At 36.9% G+C, this 24,408-nt stretch overlaps 2 protein-coding genes across 3 annotated transcripts in view; one reads left to right on the forward strand and one right to left on the reverse strand.

Annotated features, from left to right (window-relative positions):
* Nucleotides 1–13,204, reverse strand: part of LOC127433601 (small glutamine-rich tetratricopeptide repeat-containing protein beta-like) — a 42,406-nt gene extending 29,202 nt beyond the window's left edge. For both annotated transcript variants that reach the window (XM_051685633.1, XM_051685632.1), the window contains exons 1-2: nt 13,148–13,204; nt 12,181–12,296 (exon numbers count right to left, since the gene is read on the reverse strand). In XM_051685633.1, coding sequence (XP_051541593.1) covers nt 12,181–12,296; nt 13,148–13,182 — 151 coding nt within the window. In that variant the 5' untranslated portion in view covers nt 13,183–13,204. The remainder of the gene's footprint in view (nt 1–12,180; nt 12,297–13,147) is intronic.
* A 2,728-nt stretch (nt 13,205–15,932) lies between these two features.
* Nucleotides 15,933–24,408, forward strand: part of LOC127433983 (thimet oligopeptidase-like) — a 31,732-nt gene continuing 23,256 nt past the window's right edge. The window contains exons 1-6 of the mRNA XM_051686388.1: nt 15,933–16,051; nt 16,491–16,747; nt 16,877–17,025; nt 18,673–18,777; nt 19,062–19,164; nt 19,245–19,405. Coding sequence (XP_051542348.1) covers nt 16,011–16,051; nt 16,491–16,747; nt 16,877–17,025; nt 18,673–18,777; nt 19,062–19,164; nt 19,245–19,405 — 816 coding nt within the window. The 5' untranslated portion in view covers nt 15,933–16,010. The remainder of the gene's footprint in view (nt 16,052–16,490; nt 16,748–16,876; nt 17,026–18,672; nt 18,778–19,061; nt 19,165–19,244; nt 19,406–24,408) is intronic.

Raw genomic sequence — 24,408 nt, forward strand, 5'->3', positions numbered from 1 at the left:
AAGTTATTTTTTGATACTCATGTTGCAGCCAAGTGGATCGACTCACTGAACATTCACTTGACTGTCCGAGGAAACTGAGCGCCTTTTTTCTTTCTTTTTGTGCTGGTTCCGCCTAGTGGCTGGAGTTTGTTTTGTGAAATAACACACCTTCGAGACAGTGTTGTGAATGAATCTGAACATTCTTTTGCTTACGCCTCCTATTGGCTGGAGTTTGTTTTGTGGAGTATTTATTGCAAGTCAATGGAGTGATTAGATCATTTGTTGCACTCATGTGACTGTCCAAAGAAATTGAGCGCCCTTTTTTTTTTTGTTGTGCTGGATCCGCCTAGCGGCTGGAGTTTGTTTTGTGGAGGAACACACCTTCGGGACAGTTATGTGGATGAATCTATACGTTAATTGTGTTTATTCCACCTATTGGCTTGAGTTTATTTTATAGATTATATTACGTTGTGTAATTCTGTCTCACAAAATCTTTATAGAAACACCGGACTTGAGCAATCCGATGGCAAAGTTGTTGCGGGAGCTCTCGTAGGCATAAATGGACCTTTTGAGTTTAGAGGGATGGACGCCAGTTGGCGCTGTCGTGCGTGGGGTTAATGAGCATGTTTTTCTTTTTTCTGTTTGTTTGGTTCGGGAGGAAGTTCGGGGTTTGATTGTTGCACTAATGTTGGAATGTGGTCTTTATAATTTTATTTTTGACACACAATCTGTTTTTTCTAATATGTCAAAATGTCAAATGTTAATATGAGTGGATTGTCTCTCTCCATGTGGAATGTGAATGGGATGGGGGACCCCATAAAAAAGAAGGACAGTTATTTCTCTTCTTAAGAGTAAGAAATATGATATAGTGTTTCTTCAAGAAACACATCTTTCCCCATAGGAAGCTGAAAAATTTGGGAAGATATGGGGTGGACATGTTTTCTTTAGGGCTGGTTCAAGTAAGAGCAGGGGAGTCATTACACTGATAAGTAAGCATCTACAATTCAAATGTCTCAAACAAATTAAATATAAATTAGGAAGAGTCATTATTGGTTTAGCAGAATTTCAGGGGCAAAGTCTTATTTTGGCTATTATTTATGCACCTAATGCTGATGATCAGGGCTTTTTTATAGATCTTGAAGGGATGTTGCAAGCCGCTGGCACCCCTCATGATATAATATTGGGAGAAGACTTTAATCTATTGATGGACTCAGTCCTTGATCATAGTGAAGCAAAAGTGTGTAAGCCACCTAGAGCAACAGTGACAATTCACAGGATGTGTAAAAATCTTGGTCTTACAGATATTTGTAGACTTTTGAACCCATCTGTAGGGACTATACATTTTTTTCATCAGTCCATAAGATTTATTCTAAAATAGATTTTATATATATATATATATATATATATATATATATATATATATATATATATATATATATATATATTTCATCTGTTGTTGATTGGTCAACTGGAAACATCTTAGTCTCAGATCACGCCATGGTGTGTTTAGAGGTGTTGCCACATACAGAGAAAAAGAAATCATATAGTTGGCACTTTATTGTATCCCTTTTGCAAAATCCTGAATTCCAATAAATGTTAAAGGCTGAAATCAATGTTTATAATGGACCAACTGGTCCTCAGTATCCTCTGTGGGCATGGCTTGGGAGGCACTTTTGGGGTTGGATCATACAGTATGCCTCATTCACCAAAAAATCCAAAGCACGAGAACTCGTGGAGTTGGAAGGGAATCTTAAAAGTGCCGAGGCATTGCTGAAGTGCCGAATGTCGTCTGATGGCCTCAGAGAATTGACCCGATTGAAATACAGATATAATACTATTTTGTTTTTGCAGAAGGTGGAGTTTTGGCTATTCAGGGGAAGACAGTCATACTTTGAGTCGGGGGACAAAGCAGGGAAGCGTTTGGCTAGATATATAAAGCAGAGAGAGTCTTCTTCTACCATTCCCTCAGTGAAATCTGCTGGTGGTGATATATTTACCTCGGCAATTGTTATTAATAATGCTTTTAAAGAATTCTATCTTGATCTCTATAGTTCCATGTCTTCGTTTACTGATGAAGATATTAGAAACATTGTGGAACCATTAGAACTCCCTAAACTGATGACTGAGCAAAAACATTATCTTGATTCTGAGATAACCTTGGATGACCTTGGCGAGGTAATTAAGGCCTTACCTACAGGTAAGGCTCTGGGGCCAGATGGCTTTGCCGCTGAATTTTTTAGATCTTATGCTACAGAACTGGCTCCACTTTTGCTAGAAGTTTATACGGAATACTTTTAAAGAATGGAAAGCTTCCGCCAACCATGACACAAGCCCGGATCAGTCTGATTCTTTAAAAAGGACAATGATCCAAGTGAGTGTAAGAGTTACCATCCAATTTCCCTGATCCAGCTAGACGTTAAAATATTGTCCAAAATTTTGGCTAACTGATTAAGTTATGACATCTCTTATACATACAGATCAGGCGGGGTTTATTCGGGCTGCAGCTCTTCTGATAACGTTAGGCGTTTCATCAATATCATGTGGTCAGTGGCGAATGATCAGACTCCGGTCGCTGCCATCTCACTTGATGCCGAAAAGGTGTTTGCAATGGTAGAATGGGATTATCTTTTTAAGATTTTGGAAATATTCGGGTTAGGGAATACTTTTATTGGATGGATTAAGTTACTTTATAGACACATGGTAGAGCGGTACAAACAAATGGATTAATTTCAGATAATTTTACTCTGGATTGGGGCACTCGGCAGGGTTGCCCTCTTTCCACATTATTGTTCTGTCTTGCCCTGGAACCATTAGCAGCCGTGATAAGAAAGGAAGATGATTTTCCAGGGGTGATGGCGGGAGATGTGGCGCATAAGCTTTTGCTTTACACAGATGATATTTTATTATTCGTCTCCGACCCCACTAGATCTATGCCTTGCCTCCATAGAATTATTAATTCCTTTTCTAAGTTCTCAGGATACAGAGTCAATTGGTCTAAATCTGAAGTTTTGGCTCTGACAGTGTACTGCCCAGTAACGGCTTTTTAGCCGGGCATCTTCCAGTGGCCTAAAAAGGGCATTAAGTATTTGGGCATTTTATTCCCAATACATTTGTGTGATTTAGTTAGAGTTAATTTTGACCCCTTAATAAAAAGGTTTTCGAGCGATGTGGGAAGGTGGGCTTCATTACATTTATCTATGATTTGGAAAATGAATTGTATTCCAAAATTCAACTACCTGCTACAATCTCTCCCTGTAGATGTCCCCCTCTCTTATTTCAAGCAATTTGATAGCATAGCGAAATACTTCATTTGGAATGGTAAACATCCCAGATTACATTTCAATAAATTACATAGGCTGATTGACAAAGGTGGGCTAGGCCTACCCAAGATTTTGTTTTATCATTATGCATTCGGTCTCAGACATTTGGCTCATTGGTCGCTTCCACCTGAGAGAGCCCCTTCCTGGTTCTGTATTGAACAGGAAGTTTTTGCCCCTATTTTGCCATTGCAAAGCCTTTCTATCAGTCTAACCAGAGAAGTTAAACAACACCCCGTTATTTCGCATTTGCACTCGGTATGGACAAAAGTGTCCAGAGTATTTAATCCGGATATTTATCTAAATGTTGCCTCGAGCTTATGGCTAAACCCCAAATTATGTATTGATAAGTCCCCTTTCTGCTGGTCAGAGTGGATTGTGAGGGGTGTTACTACACTTGGTGACCTGTATGAGAGTGGAATGTTGAGATCCTTTGAAAATCTGGTTCAACATTTTGGGATCCCCAGATCTCAGTTTTTTAGGTATCTACAGCTGTGCCACTTGCTCTGTACTATTTTTGGGAATAGCATACACCCCCCTAAAGCAGCAGATACTATGAGAATGGTGATTACTGCTTTTGGAAAAGGTCATGAGGCATCAGTGTATTACTCCTTGTTAATTCAGAGTTTGGGGGATGGAGCCTCAACCACTCTCAAGTGATTATGGGAGAAAGATTTAAACTTGGAATTGGAGGAGGGAGAGTGGGCTAGGATTAAAAAAAAAACATCAAAACTGCATCTAGAGATGCAAGGGTGTGCCTTATGCGATTCAAGATTTTACATCTATTGGACCCCCTCTAAATTGTATAGGCTTGGCCAATCAGAGGACAGAGACATAACCCATGTCTTTTGGGGGTGTGTTGAGATCCAGGAGTTTTGGTTAAAGGTTCAGAGTCTAGTGTGCGATGTATTAGGTACTCGGGTATCATTTTGCCCCAGACTCTGTATCTTGGGCGATGGGGTGGTCATCGACTTTGAAAATAGACACATAAAGAGCTGGGTCTTAACCAGTGTCATGATTGCCAGGCAAATCATTTTAAGGGGATGGAGGGGGACAGGGAATTAATGGGGGTTTAAAAGTGATAGTTGATTCTGTTCATTTATAATGTTTTATTTTGTATTCTTTATAAGAATCTATAAAAAAGTGTTAATCTGAAGAATTATGAAGGCCACAGTGCTTTTAGGAATGTTCAATGCAGCCGAATTTTTTTTGTAGCCTTTCCCAGATCTGTGCCTCGACACAATCCTGTCTCTGAGCTCTGAAGGCAGTTCATTTGACCTCATGGCTTGGTTTTTGCTCTGATATGCATTTTCAGCTGTGAGACCTTATATAGACAGGTGTGTGCATGTCCAATCAATTGAATTTGCCACAGGTGGACTCAAATCAAAGTGTAGAAATATCTCAAAGATGATCCAGAGAAATGAGTTAAATTTATCATAGCAAAGGGTCTGAATACATATGTCAATGTGATATTTCATTTTTTTCTTTTTAACAAATTTGCAGTTATCAAAAATCAGTTTTTTGCTTTGTCATCATGGAGTATGAGTGTAGATTGATGTGAAAAAAATAATTTAAAGCAATTTTGCATAAGGCTACAACAGGTAGCACTTTATAATAACTACACGGTATGAAGTATTTTTAAAGCATTCGTTTATAGTCAATTGATCGTTTATAAACTATTGTTCTTACATTAATAAGCTACATACAAATAGTTTATTTGTTTATATTCACTGTAGCAAAAGATTTATTATTGTTTAATAAGTTCATTTATAGGCAGTTTGATCATGTTTTTTTTTTCCATGAACAAGGCATGAATTAATAGTAAATAAAGAAATTATATATGTAATTAATTGGATTTACATTTAAATGTAATTAATGTATTTATCACTGTTTTAGTAACACTTACTATTAAAACAATTATTACTTAATATATATGTCGTAATAAAGCATTAACTAATTGCTAACTAAGCATGTTGCATGACCTAATCTAAAGTGAGAACTGTATATGCCTAATTAAACATTTATTAATGATTCATTACTGAAAAATTGGCCCTGAAATAACCATCTCCACAGCATCTCAATCACAAAGGCTCAAAACAGACACTAAAGCTTAAAAAAAAACAGACACAACACAAAAGTACAGGAATAATAGTGAGACGAAAATCCACAGTTTATTAAAAGAGATCCTCTAATTGCTCAAACGCCACTTTAGCATGTTCCATCCTATTAAGCTTTATAAGCAGATTTGTTCCGATTAAAATGACTGTTTAATTCAGTTTCATCAGTGGACCTACTATAAATATTTTATTTAATTTAATCCGATTCCAGAAGGAAAGTCCAACAATCCCGCTACAGTCTGTGCACGCGCTCAGGAAACTGCCAGCACGTCACCACGGTCACATGACAGTGGTGAAATGGAAAAAAAATAAATAAATCAAAACAGAAATAGGAAAGAGCATGTAACATTATATTATTATCTTTAAATATTATTTTGCCAATTTAGTGCTGTGGCGGCGGGGGGCGTGGTCGAGCATTCGTCAGCAGAGAGAAAATGGTAAGGGTGCACACACCTGAGCGCTATAGTGTCTAAAACCTGTTTCTGATTGCAGTAAGCACTGGGGAGAGTGATAAAAAGGGACCACACCAGAGACGAGAGAGAGAGAGCTACCCGTGTGAAAGAGACTGTGTTGTGTTTAGCTAAAGAGTGTTATGCTGAAAAGCCCCTTTGAGTTTGTTTATTAAAGTTACACCTTTGAGTTGAAGCCCAAGTTTCCTAGGTCCTCCTTTCCCTCCCTTCCTTGAATGTTTACAAGTGCCTATTTAACTTCATTAGTGAAAATGTCCTTACAATGCTGCTAAACGACGTTGTCACGCCATACATGTTACCTTTATCTGTGCTGGGCTGGATGGAACAATAACAGTAGTTTGTGGTTATTGAATTTTAAAAAAAAATGTATCACACATTTGCACATATACAGTGAAATTCTTTTTTTTCCCCCACATATCCCAGCTAAGCTGGAGTCAGAGTGCAGGGTCAGCCATGATACGGCATGATATGGAGCAGATAGGGTCAAGGGCCTTGCTCAAGGGCCCAACAGTGGCATCTTGGCAGTGCTGGGGCTTGAACCCCCAACCTTCTGATCAGTAATCCAGAACCTTAACCGCAAAGCCACCACTGCCCCTTGGGCATTTTATGTAATCATTTTCCAGAGATTGCAGGGCGGATTTGTATCTCAGGTACCAATCCTTCTAGTAAAAAGATAAAAGCACAGTATTTAATGTACAAATGTCTGCAGCCTAAGATTTGAATGCTGATCAATGAAGAATTCTGCTTTCAGGATTCAGACCGGGAGGAACCCCCTTCATGGAAGACACATTTGTCTCTCAAAGAAATTTTTTTAGCCAAATTACCACTTTGATGAAGTTTCAGTGAGCAAAATTTGATATTCAATACATCAACATCTTTTATTATTATTTCAAAGAAAATGCAAATGTTTAAGAAATATTTTTTCTAATTCTGCTTTGTTTTCCCAAATTCTGTTTTCCGTTTTATTTTTTCTGAATTCTGTTTAAAAGATTATTTTTTTTAATCAAAAATATGACTAATCAAATAAATTCATCAAATCAAATTAAATTATTTTATCATATAAAGTGCTTCAATAACATCTTCACAGCTGAATCTAAAACTGTTAATTTTTGTCAAATAACGTGAGCACAAAAAAGAATCACTGTATATATTAAAAACTTACAGTACATTCAGTACAACAGCACACTTGCTTGTGAAATTTGCTAAAATATAATTATTCCTATGATATAACAGTAATAATAACAATATTTATAATAATAATATTAATATATTGATATATATTGAATATACATTTTTTATTATGCAGTAGTAATATATTTTTTTGTCATAATTTCTTCCATTTCACGCGTCCATTTAAACCAAACTTTTATTTTGATGGATTACTGTGTTAGTTTCGGGTCAATGCCTTCACGCATCACTTTGAAGCATGCAACACAAGAGAACTGGATATTTATTAAATGAAATCGCAGGCTGCTGTGATTTAATAATCAGACTAGGACACATGTACAACACATTTACAAGATCAACGGAAGATTTATTGGCAATGCAGTACTGGCCTGAAAGGGCAAAACCCTCACACAAGTCCCAGGACAGCTGGCCATACTTACTGCTGAACCATGTTAATAAATGTTTAATTAGGCATATATAGTTCTCACTTTAGATTAGGTCATGCAAAATGCTTAGCTAGCCATTAGTAAGTGCTTTATTACAACCTTTATTAAGCATTAATTGATTTAATAGTAAGTGAACCTAAAACATTAATATACACATTAAGCAGAAATGTGTATTCTATTCATTATATATTTAATATGTTTATTAACTATGAATTTATGCTTTCTTAATGTTCTCATAAACACTTATTTACCACTGGTTTGCAACTAAAATATATCAGTTAGGTATGATTAAAGTTGTTTACTGCCAATATACAATAATAAACAACAATAAATCATTTGCTAAAGTGAATAGAAACAAATAACATACTACGTAGTTTATTAATGTATTAATAATGTAGGAACAACCATTTATAAATGATCAATTAACTATAAACTAATTCTTTACAAATACTTTATACCGTGTAGTTATTATAAAATGTTACCTCTTTGGAATATATTAATACATAATATTTTCTATTTAACCCTTTAAGCCAGGGGTGGGCAATTATTTTGGTAAAGGGGCCACATCGGGCTTTAAGTAGTGCATAGGGGCCCCATTGTACTCCTTTTGAGATATGTTTCACATTGATTTTTTTCTTGTATCTTTTAAGGCGAGAAATAGTTGTGGACTCACTGACTAACTGAACTATTCTGCAGTTGCCTAAAGTATTGTTCTACAAAGGTAGAAAGTTTTCTATCAGGCATTTACAAAAAAAAAAAACTGAATACAGGCTAAGCTTATTATAAATTATTTATTTTACCATCTCTAATTCCCTAATAATTAATTATTCAATTTAACACTCTCTACATGAGGGGCCTGTTTTAATAAAAAAAAAAAAAAAATTAAAGAACTTTTAATGTTTGTCGCAAAGCGGGCCAGTTTACTTATTTTATCCTCAAAATATTACACGTTTACGTGCTAAAAGGGTCATGATGCGGGTCTCGTCAATGGTTTGGCTTTCCATTCAGCACAAAACTGAATAAAACAGGTTGCAAGACTATGATAAATGATTACTGCAAGAGTATTATTAACATACAGGTGCGAGGGGACTTCAGCATTTCAAAATTACACAAATAAAAATGCATATTCATCTCTCGCTTGCTTTTGCTCGCGTGTCAATGATTACCCCTCCGCGTGTCAATGATGCCAAGATCTATGTTTATATTTGATTAAAGTTCATCACTGAGAAGGTTTGGCTTCTCAAGCAGCACCAAACAGCTCAAGCAGTCTCAAAAATGGACACAGAGTGGCCGTATCACACTTATCCTTGAGCAAAATATCGCACAAGAGATCACTAAGTTTGTTCAAAGGGGAAAGCGAGAGCTAGAAGGGGCGCAATCGCATGCATGGTTGCCAGATTGCACAAAATAAGTATAACATTTGACAGAATATTTCCAATTTGCTCGGTATAAATCTTGAATTGGGGGGTTTGCATCTTTTATCTGGCAATCAAGAGCAGGTTAAACGCCTGTGGAGGTGTGTTATGTCCCAGTACAAGATAACAGAAATATCCAATGAAAAAAAAAACGCTTCTGGATAAATAAGACGTGGGCCACATAAAACCATTTGGAGGGCCGGATCTGGCCCACGGGCCGTAAGTTGCCCATGTCTGCTTTAAGCTCTGAAGGTGTTTTAAAGATTTCCTGTTTCAGTGGCATACCTAAAATTAAAGCCTTACAACTTGACAAAAAACAAGGAGGGTTAAGTGTTTGATATCATTGTAAATAAAACTTTTCATATTTTTTAATGATATAGATTATAATACATTCTGAGACTCTCAGCCTAAGAAACTGCTGAAAAATCACAAAAACTTTTTTTTGCTAAAACTTTACTTTTTTTTCTTTCTTTTTTTTTTCTGATTTGACATTATATATCTCTGGGTGTAAATAAGGTGGCTCCAAAAAACTGCTTTTGTTTTGTTCCCAGTCATGTCATCTGTATCTGAGAAAATGTTTGTGTTGATACGTCAAAGCAATCAAAAGTTACAGTATTACAAACATAATTTATCAAAGTGTACAAAAACATCTACAAGTGTCCAAAAGCCTCTCCAAACAAATAAAACATAATAATAGTACATAAGAACTAATTACACATGCAAACACAACAATGACTAAAGGTTTGCATAGCATGTAGATATGATTTTAGTAGTGGTCGACCGATATATCACTGAGGCCTTTAAATCAGCCGATATTCTGACTTTTTTAATGATCTGTATTGGCCAATAAATTTTCCCGTTTGGCCGATTTTTTTTTCTTGAGGCTGCCAAGAATCGGCTGCTTGTTCATTTTGTTGTTACATGCCATCATGTTACTACAATAATAGACCGGTGTGCAACACAGTGCCATTTAAATGGTCCGCATATCAGAGCCGCGGCAGATGTGTTTGAGCTCATAATGTTAAAGCTCACCTGTTTCATTCTCCCTCTCTCTCCTCAACAGTTTCCTGTAACTTTAACTGTCTTGTCTAATGATAAAAAGGCAAATATCAATAAAACTAATATCATATACTGTCTGCAAATATGCACATATCTCATTAAACAGATGTAATAAACCAACCTCACACAACTTGAGCAGATCCAGCATCCTGTGGAGCGCTCATTTATTTACCTCTAAAGCACGTATTCTAACAGTCACTCCTCTACAGTTCCCTGTCACCTTTAACTTTCTTTTCTAATGATAAAAGGCAAATATCAATAAAACTTCTATTATATTCCATCTGCAAATATGCAGATATATAGTTTAAAAAGATGTCATTCACGAACCTCACGAAAATCCAGCATTTTCTTCCCATCGAGTGCTCATCTAATATCTTCCTCCGATACGCGTATTCTATCAGCCAGAATCAAAACTTCAGGATCAGGATCAAAAGTTCCTCTGATTCACAAATCATGACGGCCGTCTATAACAATCCAAGTAGGCGATCCAGGCCGTTTAAACTGTCAGGAGATCCGCACGAGCGCGTGGGTGCTACTTCAAGGCTGCGTCCGAAACCAGGAAAATGCTGCCTCCGGAGGCTGTATATGGAGGTAGGATGAAAATAAGGTGCTTTTTAAACTGTTCGGAGATCAGTTTTCTTAAAGAGTTCCATTCATTCAAAACAGCTGTCAGTTAAGCCATTAACTGATTAGGCAGCAAGGTAACAAGTCTGCTGTCTATGTTTTCAGATGCAGCCCAAGGTAAAAGCACTTCACATGTGCTATAAGTAAATATCATATTCACTATCACTGTATGTACAATTGGTTTGATTCGATATTTTTTGAGTAAATGCGATTGCTATTGTGGACATGCCATCCATGGTTGCTGGACTAATGTGTGTTCAGTTATTTCCTTCTTCCTAATATATAAATAATTTCTTCATGTGCAAATAAATTACAAAAATTTTATGACTAAACAGAAATCTGAAGAAACTGCTATCTACCATTTAAATTACAATATTAGTTTTTAATTTTGTGTGAAATTGAGTGAATATAGTGCTAAATAAAAGTTTATTATTATTATTATTTTAGCAATTTAATGTTTGTTATTTACTATATTCAATTGTGTAATATATATGCATTGTATAGGCCTATCGGCCACCCTGATCTCTGGATATCGGCATCGGCCATTAAAAAACCCATATCGGTTGACCACTAGATTTTATTAATGAGATTTCACAGAGTGAGTTTCGTTCTGTGCCATTTGAGTCATCATTGAGTCTGTGTCATGTACTTGGTGCCATCTGCTGGTGGCCATACGTAACACTGTGCTTCATGTGAATTATCTAATGATCTATGCATCCGATTTCCTTGGTGTGGGCTCATTTGAAAGAAATTTGTCTCCTCTAAGTAAAAAAAAAACAAAAACAAAAAAACATATATATATATATATTATGTTCCATTTATTTTTTGTGAAGATATAAGCGAAAACGCTGCATATAAGCAACACCAACATAATTGTCAAAGATATATCCTTTATTACTCGCTATATTTTTGTCTTTAAGTAAAACAAATTGGCTGGTTGAATTAAACTCGTCGAGAGCTTTCCAACATTATATGACACATGGATATTTTATGAGTTTGACGTTTTTACTGATTGCAATAATATGTCATTCTTGCAATCTTTTTATAAATTATCAAAACGGAACACTTCTGATTTGTCTGTAAATTTCAAAGCACTTAATAATGGTAATAATGCCTTCATGCATTGAAAAGTAGAGCTTCTAAGCTTTCAAAAATAACTATTTTGTGTTGGTCAAGACTGTAGTTATAATTATATTTATTTCTCAAGGGCCCAAGCTTAAAGGGTTAATATACATTTTATTCATAACAAATAACAAAATAAAATATATAAAAATAATAATACAATAACAATATAAATAATAGTATTTATTTTTTGTTGTGGGACCAGCAAAAAATATTGAAAGATAAGTAAAAATACTGTATATAATACAATGTAATGACATCAAATGCGATGTCCACCAAATTTTCTAAATGAACAATGCCGATAGTCTCAAAACTGATTTATCAGCCTATCACAAATAATAATGTCACAATAATGGTGAGATTAAGAAAGTGCTTTTGATCCAACAGTGACCAGAATCTAAACAGTGTGTTCAGTGGCAAAAAGGCCTGTGACTTTAAATGTTTGAAACATGAGGCTGACCTACCTTCCAGGCTCTCCTGTTCACCTGAATTCAGCGAGCCACAGTTTGTCTGATCTCTGAGGAACTGCACAATAGAATATGCCAAGCGCTTTTCCACTGCCATTTTGTCAGGGAGAAACCTGGGAAACGTTTGAAATGGTTTGAAAAGGGACCTTTTTTAATAGAATCAGAGAAGAAGTTAAAGGGCAATCCGCGGCATAACTCGGCCGCCTGTTTCAGCTTATCGTCGCCCATTCGGTCCCGTTTCCCACCGGGAAAATTCCCGGTTCTCCCTATGGCAAGTCCGCCCCTGACTGGTCCATATTCTTAAATTCCTGGGAGGGTTTTTGCATCTGCATAGGTCATGCAATAAGCACAAAACTCTGATCTGACACTCTTGAGCTGCTTTGAGCATTGGACACATACCTATAGGCTTACATACTATACATCTATTCATTTCTATGTTGCAGGGGTTAATTACATAACATTCTTCTCTGATTTATTTTAACGAGCTTCAGTTCATCAGTATCATATGGCTGTACTCTTCTGAAAAAAAGAAACTGTAGTTCTGATCTTATTTCACATTATATAGAATATTTGCATGCAACTACATGTGCATTTCCCAGGATAACAAACACGCAGTTATGATGTAATGCTAACAAGGGAATCAGAATTTTATCCTGTAATACATATCATTCCTTTAAAGGTATAGTCAACAATAAATGGGCTGTTAACTCTGGATAAGCAGTAGTCAATCCATCACAGGTTTGTCCAAAACACATGATCATGTTTACACTGGTTTAACATGGTTGACACTACAGGCGGATGTACAATGGCTGAAAACATTCGCAGTTTAATTAACGGAGAGAAGAAAAAACATTTTAAAACGATAGTCTATCCCGACACTTCATGACCCCGCAACACACATTCAGCGTCAAATGTCAATAACATTATAGTGATGAAGATGCTGTACTCGCCCCCGCCCACCTACCTGAAGAAAGTGCCAAGCAGCAGCCACAGCTTCATGAACACCCGTGCGAGATTGATGCGCAAAACTGCGCATGCGCAGCCTCGACGGAAGAGACTGTACGGATGAATTTACGAATCCTACTAAGGTCAAGACCGGGGAACGCTACTATTTTACTAGATAATGTTTTAATATCTTTATTTGTTATATGATAAATAATATCACATACCCTCGGCTAGTTTTGTGCTCTTCGGTGTTTACATGTTTGAATTTGTTTGAAGCTTGAAAATTGCATGTGTCAATAATTAAATAATTAAAATAAAACATGTTTCATATAAAACAAATGTCAAACATATACGAAACGTTTTAAGTTCAATACATTATTCTTGCGATTTCTATAATAATGAAAAGGAAATTAAATATAAATATTTCAAATGTCATAAATAAATTCATAAATAAACTAAATGTACAGTATTTCCAAAACTATTTTGAATTAATATAATGATATATTGCAATGACAATGGGGTAGAAAAAGAAGAGACATATATTATATAATTATTAATATTAACGGTGAGGTTCCACATACATTGGAGCTCCAACCCATTTTTTTTTTCTTTTCATAAATGATTTAGCTGTAGTTTTGTATAACAACAAGATAAGTTCATGTAATGTAAAAACAACAAGGCTTTTGGGGAGTCTATTATTATGATTCAAGGGATAGTTCACCCAAAAATGAAACTGGAATGTGAAAGTGTAAGTGAAGATTTATAGTAAAAAAAAAAAAAAAAAAGGACTTAAATGTTGATCTGTTTTTCACCCACACCTATCATATCGCTTCTGAAGACATGGATTAAACTACTGGAGTCGTATGGATTACTGGATGATTTTATGCTTTTTGGACCTTCAAAGTTCTGGTCACCATTCACTTGCATTATGTGAACCTACAGATCTCAGATATTCTAAAATCTTCATTTGTGTTCAGCTGAAGAAAGAAACTCATACATCTGGGATGGTATGAGGGTGAGTAAACTATCCCTTTTTCAAGTATGATGTCACATTTTTCCTCTTTTTGTTTTGTTTCGTTTTATTATACTCTGTCACCATTTTTGCCCTTCTTATTTTATTGTTTACAAGTTGTTCATTGTAGTTGCACAATGAATAAACAAAGTATAGATATTCCATTTTTTTAAAGGGATAGTTCACCCAAAAATCAAAATTCTCTAATCATTTACTCACCCTCATGACATCCCAGATGTGTATGACATTATTTCTTCTGCTGAACACAAATTAAGGTTTTTAGAAGAATATCTCAGCTCTGTAGTAAGGCGTTATCATAAGTCATTCATTAATTCTCCAACTGTTTAGCGACCACCTACTTACTTCTAGCTTCCAGCCAATCAGGTAGGCCTATCGGGAGAACCTCACGTTACGTAATTAATATTCATAAGTCAAGCCTTCATCAGCGTAGTAGTGCGCAGCAGTGTTTTTTTACTCCGGTCAAACCAGCCGCGATTAAAATCTGTGTGTGCGCCTATTAATTTGCGGGAGGAACAGAAAGACGTGTTTTCTGACACCTGTTTACAGGATAGGATAATGAATCTTACTATAATAACAAAAAAAGCGTTTATTAGGTGTTCATTAATGTATTTTATTTAGTCTATAAGAAAGGTGTATGATTTTGAAGACTTTTGAATAGGGCAGGTGTATGCTATATAACCTCAGTTTACTGCATTAACATTAGATAATATTATAAATTAAACATTTCTACCAAGGATCTCTCATTGTAAATGTCATTAATATGTACCTTGTAATGAACTTTGAATTGTAGAGTCCTGTAGTAAAATCAAATTATCTTTATATGAAAGATATATGAAAAATCACAATGTCTTCCAGTTTTGCTGAATTTGGATGCATTTCACTCCAAAATGACACAGTAAATATGCTTCATTATTGAGAGTTTAAATAGTGTGGGAGGTCCCTTGCAAGAAATGGGCCTTCATTTTTTTCTACTTATTTGAATTCACCTTTCTATAGTTCTCTGAGTTCAGGAAAAATCACTGTCTTGGCAAGTTTTGCTGACTTTGAACGCATTTTACTCCAAAATGACAGTAAATATGCTTCACATTGAGGGTTCAGACAGTGTGGGAGGTCCCTTGCATGAAATGGGCCTTAATTTTTTTCTACTTTAAAAAAAACAAAAAACAAAAAACAAAAAAACAAAAAAACAAAAAACAAATCACCTTTATACAGGTATCTGACCTCTTATACGTTTTTGTTGACTACATCCATCTTAGTCCAAAGTGATAAAGTAAACAGGCTTTTTATTAGGGCTTTTGATAGTGTGGGAGGTCCTTTGCAAGAAGTGTTGATCTTATATATCTCTATATGTATCTTATCTATCTATCTATCTATCTATCTATCTTTCATATAAAGATGATTTGATTTTTCTACAGGACTCTACAATTCGACGTTTATTACAAGGTACATATTAATAACATTTACAATGAGAGATCCTTGGTAGAAATGTTTAATTTATAATATTATCTAATGTTAATGCAGTAAACTGAGGTTATATAGCATACACCTGCCCTATTCAAAAGTCTTCAAAATCATACACCTTTCTTATAGACTAAATAAAATACATTAATGAACACCTAATAAACGCTTTTTTGTTATTATAGTAAGATTCATTGTCCTATCCAGTAAACAGGTGTCAGAAAACACGTCTTTCTGTTCCTCCCGCAAATTACCGTAATTATCGCAATAGGCGCACACACAGAGTTTAATCGCAGCTGGTTTGACCGGAGTACTTTAACTCGAGTGTGGCGGTTGAACTGTAAGCAGGAGCTGCATCCCATTTTTGCACGAATTAAACTATAGGCATGCAATGTTTTTCCTCGGCATTTCTGTGGCCCGAGCGGGTAGAAGGTATTTGTGAATATTACGCTTTTAATTAACAGACTTTGTGCAGTATTGTCTTGTTTGACGGTGTTTGATAGTACTAGTATTAACCAAAGGCTTGAATGTGACATAGTATCCCAGGACGCAATGTCTTACTTTACAAATCTTTAATCTTAGAGAATATGATTAATTGGTTATCTCTTCGGCTACTCATAGAACTAGGTATTTCAGTTGGCATATGTGAACTAGTATATTGTGTCAAGAGCAGATCAAGTTCGCATTCTTGTTTTAACAGGCACTTGAAAGTGCCCATCGTTAGCATGGAAAGTATTCACAGCATGCAACCCCACAGAGCACTCAAGTTTTAGAATTATGTGCAGGAATGCATAGGTTTAGGTTTCCCTTTTTAGTCCCCATGCAATACATGCACACTGACATTTGCTGTGTGATCATTTACCCTTTTCAGAGTTAATCTATCCACAACAAAGTTCAAGATGACTCTTCAAAATGGATCAATCATAGCCACCCAGAACTGCTCCAACACAGCTGACAAAAAGAACAGTCTTCGCTGGGATCTGACCCTAGAGGAGATCAGACACCGGACAAAGAGACTCATCCAGCAGATCAAACAAGCCTATGACTCTGTGGGGAGCGTGGACATGAGTAAGGTGTGCTTTGAAAACACACTGCAAGTCCTGGCAAATGCTAAATCAGATTATGCAGGTGATTGGATATGTGATGTTATATATGGAATCTCTTACATTTATGCAGTTGGCAGATGCAGCTTACAGTGCACTTGAAGTATACATTTTATTCTTGTCCTGTGATTTGCACTTTTTTACTCTCTCTCAGCTTCACGTCACATGTTGGATTTCCCTCAGTATGTGTCTCCATGTAAAGAGGTCAGATCTGCGAGCACTGAGGCTGATAAACTTCTGTCGGATTTCGATGTGGAAGTGAGCATGAGAGCTGATGTGTTTCAGAGGCTTATAGTCCTGCAGGTAACAAATACATCACCATGTGATATACAAAAATCGTGGTAAATTTGTTTTTGAACTGGCTGATTTTAAAGCTGTGATATCAGGGATAGATCACCCAAACGTGATTAACTCATCATTTGCTCATGCGTCTCAAACTTGTATGACTGACTTACTTCTACTGAACACAAACCAAGATATTTTGGATGCATGATGTGTCTTTGTTTATACAATCTGTCATTGGGATCCAAAAAGGACATAAAAGCAGCATAAAAGTAATCCATACAACTCCAGTGGTTTAATATATATCTTCTGAAGCAATGCAATCACTTTGGGTAAGAAACTATACTATAAATATCCACTTTTACATTCTAAAAGTGAAAGAGGAGATTTATTGTAAAAAAGGACTTAAATATTGATCTGTTTCTTACCCAAAGTGATTACATTGCTTCAGAAGACATATATTAAATCATTGGAGTTTTATGGATTACTTTTATGCTGCTTTTTGGAGCTTGAAATGTCTGGCCACCATTCACTTGCATTGTATGGACCTACAGAGCTGAGATTTTCTTCTAAAAAATTTTTTTTGTGTTAAGTAGAAGAAAGAAAGTCATACACATCTGGGATGGCATGAGGGTGAGTGAATGATGAGAGAATTTTCATTTTTGGGTGAACTATCCCTTTAAATGTAGTTGGTTTGATAATGCATGTTCAGTAAATGTTTTTTACTACATTGTATTCAAAGCACCATTTTTGTGGCACAGTTTTCATCCTGAATTAAAATTGGTCTTAGTTTTGTTATCTTAGGCCTTTGATATAACCTCTGTTTGCTTTCATTAATGGACATTTTAAGTCTCTGCGTAGTAACAGTCACATCTGGCAAGTTGGCAACCAGGCCCAGTGTCATCGGGGTGACCCATAAAATGAGACATTTGGCAGTGTCAGCTAAGCATATTGAAGCAAGACTTATCCAAACCCATTTCATAGTGCAAATTTACAAATTCAATTTCACTGAAAAATTCTTTTTGGTATGAAAGGAGTCCTTCATTTGGCTGGTCTACTCTAAAATGGCTCATTTAATGAGGCTGTTCTCTCTTCAGAATATTTACTAGAGGTCAACCAATAGTGGATTTTGCCAATACCGATAACTAATGTGGTGGAAAAGGCAGATAACCGATTAATTGGCAACTGTCGGCATAGATTTTTGCAGATAACCGTTAGTTCCAAAAAGCAAATATCGGCACCGATTAATCAGTAAAACCGATATATCGGTCTATCTCTAACATTAATAATCAGCAGCTATCTGCATAGATTTTTGCAGGTAACCGATAGTTCCAAAAAGCAACTATTGACGAATTAATCAGTAAAACCAATAAATCGGTCTATCTCTAGTATATTTACAGCCTTTCTAATTGAGCTGTAATGAAATGATCCAGCTATTTCTTGTGAAGGCCAGTATTGAGTCCTCATTGTCCTCATTGTGACCCTGTGGAAGATTCCATTCACAGAAAAGCATGTGACAACTCAACTTTAGGTTTGGCGGAGTGTCAAAACCGCAGCTAGCCGTGTCATACCCAGGAGCTTTGACTGCAAAACAATCTGTGTGTACAATAATATTCACTTCAGGCATTCAATGTGCATGCATCAATGTTTCCCTGTCTATCTTTATAGGAAAAACAATCCAATGATTTATTGCCGGAGTCAAAGAGATTCCTGGAACGACTTATAAAATTAGGGAAGCGTAATGGATTGCATTTATCCAAGGATATACAAGAAGTAGGTTTGTTTGTTACAAATATATTTGCACATACAGTTTTTTGGAAACTGATATCAGATTGATAGCTGATTCTGTTGCTCATACTTAGGGTTAGGGATTTGAACCAACCCCTGTGCTATTACTTATCTTTTTTGCAAAGTTTTGGTAGTCTCATATAGCCAGACCTTTGACTAAATGGCAAAAGGTATTCAAAGATACTTTTGAAAAAAATAAAAATAATAATTCTTATGATTGGTTTCTTATGGATTGGTCCACAGATGTCTTGTATTCTGTGTTCCCTCAGGAAGTCAAGTCAATCTCTAAACAAATAAGTGAACTCTCTATAGATTTCAACCAGAACTTGAATGAGGAGAATACTATGCTCTTGTTCTCTCAAGAAGAGCTTGGTAAGCTTGTGTATCTACTGTTTAACATCAGCGTTTCTTTAGTAAACCCATCCTGAACGCACATTTCTTCTGCTATCAAGAGGGTCTTGCGGAAAGCTACGTGAACGGTCTTGAGAGAACTGAAGATGGGTGGTTTAAAGTGACGCTGGCTTATCCTCACTACTTTCCTCTGATGAAAAGATGTCATGTTCCAGAAACCAGGAGGAAGATGGAGGCAGCTTTTCACAGCAGGTGCAAAGACGTATGTTCAACTAATTTATCCTTTTAATGTGTCTTTTGATTCAAATTACAGTAGTCTTGGGTAGATTTCTATGGTCATGGAAAGCCTGGAAATATCATGGAATTTTAAAATGCTGTGCTTTGCAGGCCTGGAAAAGTTATGGAAATGAATAAAATCTTAAGTCATATGAATTTCTAATGAAAATACATTTAGCTAGTTATATCAACTTGATAGTATTTTACTCAGAGATTGGTGAGCGAAACATTCTCTTTTCAATGAATAATTTTCTTTTGATTTGGTTCTTGTCCACAAATCGGAAGATGGGTATTTCTTCAACTTCGGGCACTTTTAGCAGTGTGGACTTCTATAAAGTCTCATTAAAAAAACAGAGGATTTTTGTCAATTTTGTCTTTTTTTTAATTTATTTTTTAAGAAAGTCATGGAACTTCCCAGCACAGGGTCATTTCTAGCACATCTCAAATTCTGTATTGTGATTAATAGAATTCTGTGGTGGAAATGATGGTAATGGAAATTGTTAGCATTTTTTAAATAGAATATCAGACTCCTTTGTTTTGCTAAGACTTATAAACACTATTAACCCTCCTATTATGTTAGGTTCAATTTGACCCATTTTCTGCCTAAAACACTTACTAACCTAGTTTTCTCTTCTTGAAAATGTTGTGACTTTTCCTCAGTTGGTGTCATGAATGTGCATACAAAGTTTGGACACACAGATGTGTTTTTAAAAGGCTGTACACCATTTGTATACAACAATGATGTTTACAGGTCAATTTGACCCGAATACTTTGGTGTTCTAGTTAGCTGCACAGACACAAAATAAAGACATGTCTTTGATGTATCTTTGTTATGTCTGGTTCACACTGCCCTGTGAGGGAAAAAAGAGCCCTTGAAGGGGTGGTCACACTACACTAGGGAACTTGGGAGACCAGAAACGCAACCTCATGCAAAGAAATTTTGTACTCCGCTGTGTACAAGAGTTCAAGTTTACTGAACTCTTGACCTGCGAATCCGTAATGAGAGGACACGTGACCAATAGAAGATCGAAATGTCACACGCTGACCTCTTGGCTCAATACAAAGGATGCATATTTCAAAGCTGCGTGTTTTATTATTGCAAGAGGAAGTGAGTAGACAAACTATTTTAACATTTTAAATCAGAGCTGTCAAAATGAATGCGTTACCGCATGCAATTAATTTGAAAAGTTAAATGGGTTAATAATTTTTCTTAATCGCGATTATTGCATTTACCGTTAAAACAGATGTGGTGGTGGGGGCGTGGTTAAGCGCCAGTTTGTGAATGGGGAGCGAGATCAGGAGATGAGAACGGTAAGGATCATCACCTGGCAATGATTGTCTCTAACAGCTGTTTGTCATTGCAGTGAGAGTGGAGACGGGCTTTAAGAGAGAGCCAGACACCAGTCATGAGAGAGTGTCACGCGACACGAGCTGGAGAAAGACTGTGTGAATTTATGTCTGCTGAAAAGCATAGTTTCTGAGTGTGATCGCTGCCATTGCCAGGTGGTGATCCTTACTGTTCTCATCTCTTGATCTCACTCTCTATTCATAAACCGGTGCTTAACCACGCCCCCACCACCACAACAGAATAAACCAGCATAAACACATTGGTTGGAAGGGCAGAACTTTTGCAATGTTTTTGCCTGAAATCATTACACTGATGCACACTTCACAACGCACACACACAACATTGTGTCAGTGATCAAATGTTGGCGAAAGGAGCTCTTGATGCTATTTGTTGTACAAAATGAACCCAGTTGGAACTTGTGAGTATTTTTAAGCCTAAGGTGCATTTTAATTACCACAGAAGCACAGCAAGTCTTTTTTTTCACTTGCAGAATTCTTTTGCACATACATACATTCATACACACACATAATAATCATACTAACTATGTTACACTACTCTCTCCACACCCCACCTGAAAGCCTTCCAAAAACTCCAAATACCTGCCCCATTTCCTGATAAACAAATCCAAGCCACCGCATCTTCCCGATGACACCTCCTCATAAGCCGCCACCCTCCCCACCTCCGTGCACCATTCCGGATGTGGGGGTGCACCAGCTGACCTCCAGCCTCTCAAAATAACCTGCCTGCCGATCATCACACAGGTCAGAACCCAATTCTCTATATGACTAGCCCCCACATCAGTGACCGCCCCATCGCCCAGAACACAAAGTCTGGGGCAAAATGAAACCCGAGTGCCTACCACGTCAGACACAAAATTCTGAACCTTCAACCAGAATTTCTGGATCTCAACACACCACCAAAATACATGGGCCATGTCTCCATCCTCTGATTGGCATTGCCAGCAGGTGGGTATGTCTTTAAGACCAAGCCTATACAATCTAGAGAGGGTCCAATAGAATCTATGCAAAATTTTGAATTGCATAAGACGCACCCTTGCATCTCTAGATGCAGACTTAATGTTTTTAAGAATCCTAGCCCACACTCTCTCCTCCAATACCAGGTTGAAGTCTTTCTCCCATAATCTCTTAAGAGAGGTTAAAGCTCCGTCCCCCAAACTCTGAATTAACAAGGAGTAATACACTGATGCCTCATGACCTTTTCCAAAAGCAGTAATCACCTCTCCTAGAGTATCTGCTGCTTTGCTCCCAAAGACAGTACAAAGTAGGTGGCGCAGTTGTAAATACCTATAAAACTGAGATCTGGGGATCCCAAAATGTTGAACCAGATTTTCAAACGATTTCAACACTCCACTCTCATATAGATCACCGAGTGTAGTAACCCCCTCTCAATCCACTCCGACCAGCAGAAAGGGGACTTACCGATACACAATCTTGGGTTCTGCCATATGCTTGAGGCAGCATTTAAATAAATGTCCGATTTAAACATTCTGGACACTTTTGTCCATATCGAGTGTACATGTGAAATAACAGGGTGTGACTTAACTTCGCTGGTTAGTTTAATAGAGAGGCTTTGCAATGGCGAAATAGGGGCAAGAACTTCCTGTTCAATACCAAACCAGGGAGGGGCTCTCTCAGGTGGAAGAGACCAATGAGCCAAATGTCTGAGACTGAACGCATAGTAATAAAACAAAATCTTGGGTAGGCCTAGCCCACCTTTGTCAATTGGCCTATGTAACTTATTGAAATGCAATCTGGGACGCTTATCATTCCAAATGAAGGACTTCGCTATGCTATCAAATTGCTTGAAATAAGAGAGGGGGACATCTACAGGGAGAGATTGTAGCAGGTAGTTAAATTTTGGAATACAATTCATTTTAATAACATTAACCTTCCCAATCATAGATAAATGTAATGAAGCCCACCTGCCCATATCGCTCAAACCTTTTTATTAAAGGGTACAAATACTTAATGCCCTGTTTGGGCCACGGAAGGCGCCCGGCTGGAAAGCCGTTACTGGACAGTACGCTGTCAGATCTAAAGCTTCGGATTTAGACCAATTGACTTTGTATCCTGAGAGCTTGGAAAAACAGTTAATAATTCTGTGGAAGCAAGGCACAGATCTAGCAGGGTCAGAGACAAATAATAAAATATAATCTGCGTAAAGCAAAAGCTTATGTGCCACACCTCCCGCCAGCACCCCTGGAAAATCATCCTCCTTTCTTATCGTGGCTGCTAATGGTTCCAGGGCAAGACAGAACAATAATGGGGAAAGAGGGTAACCCTGCTGGTTGCCCCTATTCAGAGTAAAATAATCTGAAATTAATACATTTGTTTGCACCACTGCTACAGGGTGTCTATAAAGTTACTTAGTCCAACCAATAAATGTACTCCCGAACCCATACATTTACAAAATCTTAAAAAGATAATCCCATTCTACCATATCAAACGCCTTTTCGGCATCAAGTGAGATGGCAGCAACCGGAGCCTGATCATTCGCTACTGACCACATGATAATGATGAAACGTCTAATGTTATCAGAAGAGCTACGACCCCGAATAAACCCCACCTGATCTATATGTATAAGAGATGTCATAACTTTACTTAATCGGTTAGCCAAAATTTTTGACAATATTTTTACATCTAGCTGGAAATTGGATGGTAACTTTTACACTTGCTTGGATTTTTGTCCTTTTTAAGAATCAGACTGATCCGGGCTTGTGTCATGGTTGGAGGAAGTTTTCCCTTCTTTAATGATTCAGTATAAACTTCTAACAAAAGTGGAGCCAGTTCTGTAGCATAAGATCTAAACAATTCTGCGTCAAAACCATCTGGTCCCAGAGCCTTGCCAGTAGGCAAGGCCTTAATTACCTCGTCAAGCTCCTCCAAGGTTATCTCAGAATCAAGAGAGTTTTTTCTTCAGTGTAGGAAGTTCTAATGGTTCCACAAATTTTCTAAAATCTTCATCAGTAGACAAAGATGTGGAACTATAGAGACCAAGATAGAACTCTTTGAAAGCATTATTAATATCAATGGCTGAGGTAAATATTTCACCACAAGCAGATTTCACTGAGGGAATGGTAGAAAAAGACTGTCTCTGCTTTATGTATCTAGCCAAAAGCTTCCCTGCTTTGTCACCTGACTCAAAGTATGACTGTCTTGCCCTGAATAACCAAAACTCAACTTTCTGTGACAAAATAGTATTATATCTGTATTTCAAATGGGTCAATTCTCTGAGGCCATCAGATGACATTTGGCACTTCAGCTCTGCCTCTGCACTTTTAATATTCCCTTCCAAATCCATGAGTTCTCGTGCTTTGGATTTTTTGGTGAATGAGGCATACTGTATGATCCGACCCCTAATAACAGCCTTAAGTGCCTCCCAAGCCACGCCCACAGAGGATAATGAGGACCAGTTGGTCTCCATATAAACATTGATTTCAGTCTTTAACATTTGTTGGAAATCAGTATTTTGCAAAAGGGATACATTAAAGCACCAGCTATATGATTTATTTTTCTCCGTATGTGGCAGCATCTCTAAACTCACCAGGGCGTGATCTGAGACTAAGATGTTTCAAAGTGAGCAGTCCACAACAGATGAAATGAGGGACTTAGATATAATAA

This window comes from Myxocyprinus asiaticus, chromosome 43 (genome assembly GCF_019703515.2).
Source record: "Myxocyprinus asiaticus isolate MX2 ecotype Aquarium Trade chromosome 43, UBuf_Myxa_2, whole genome shotgun sequence".
In the NCBI taxonomy this organism is placed as follows: domain Eukaryota; kingdom Metazoa; phylum Chordata; class Actinopteri; order Cypriniformes; family Catostomidae; genus Myxocyprinus; species Myxocyprinus asiaticus.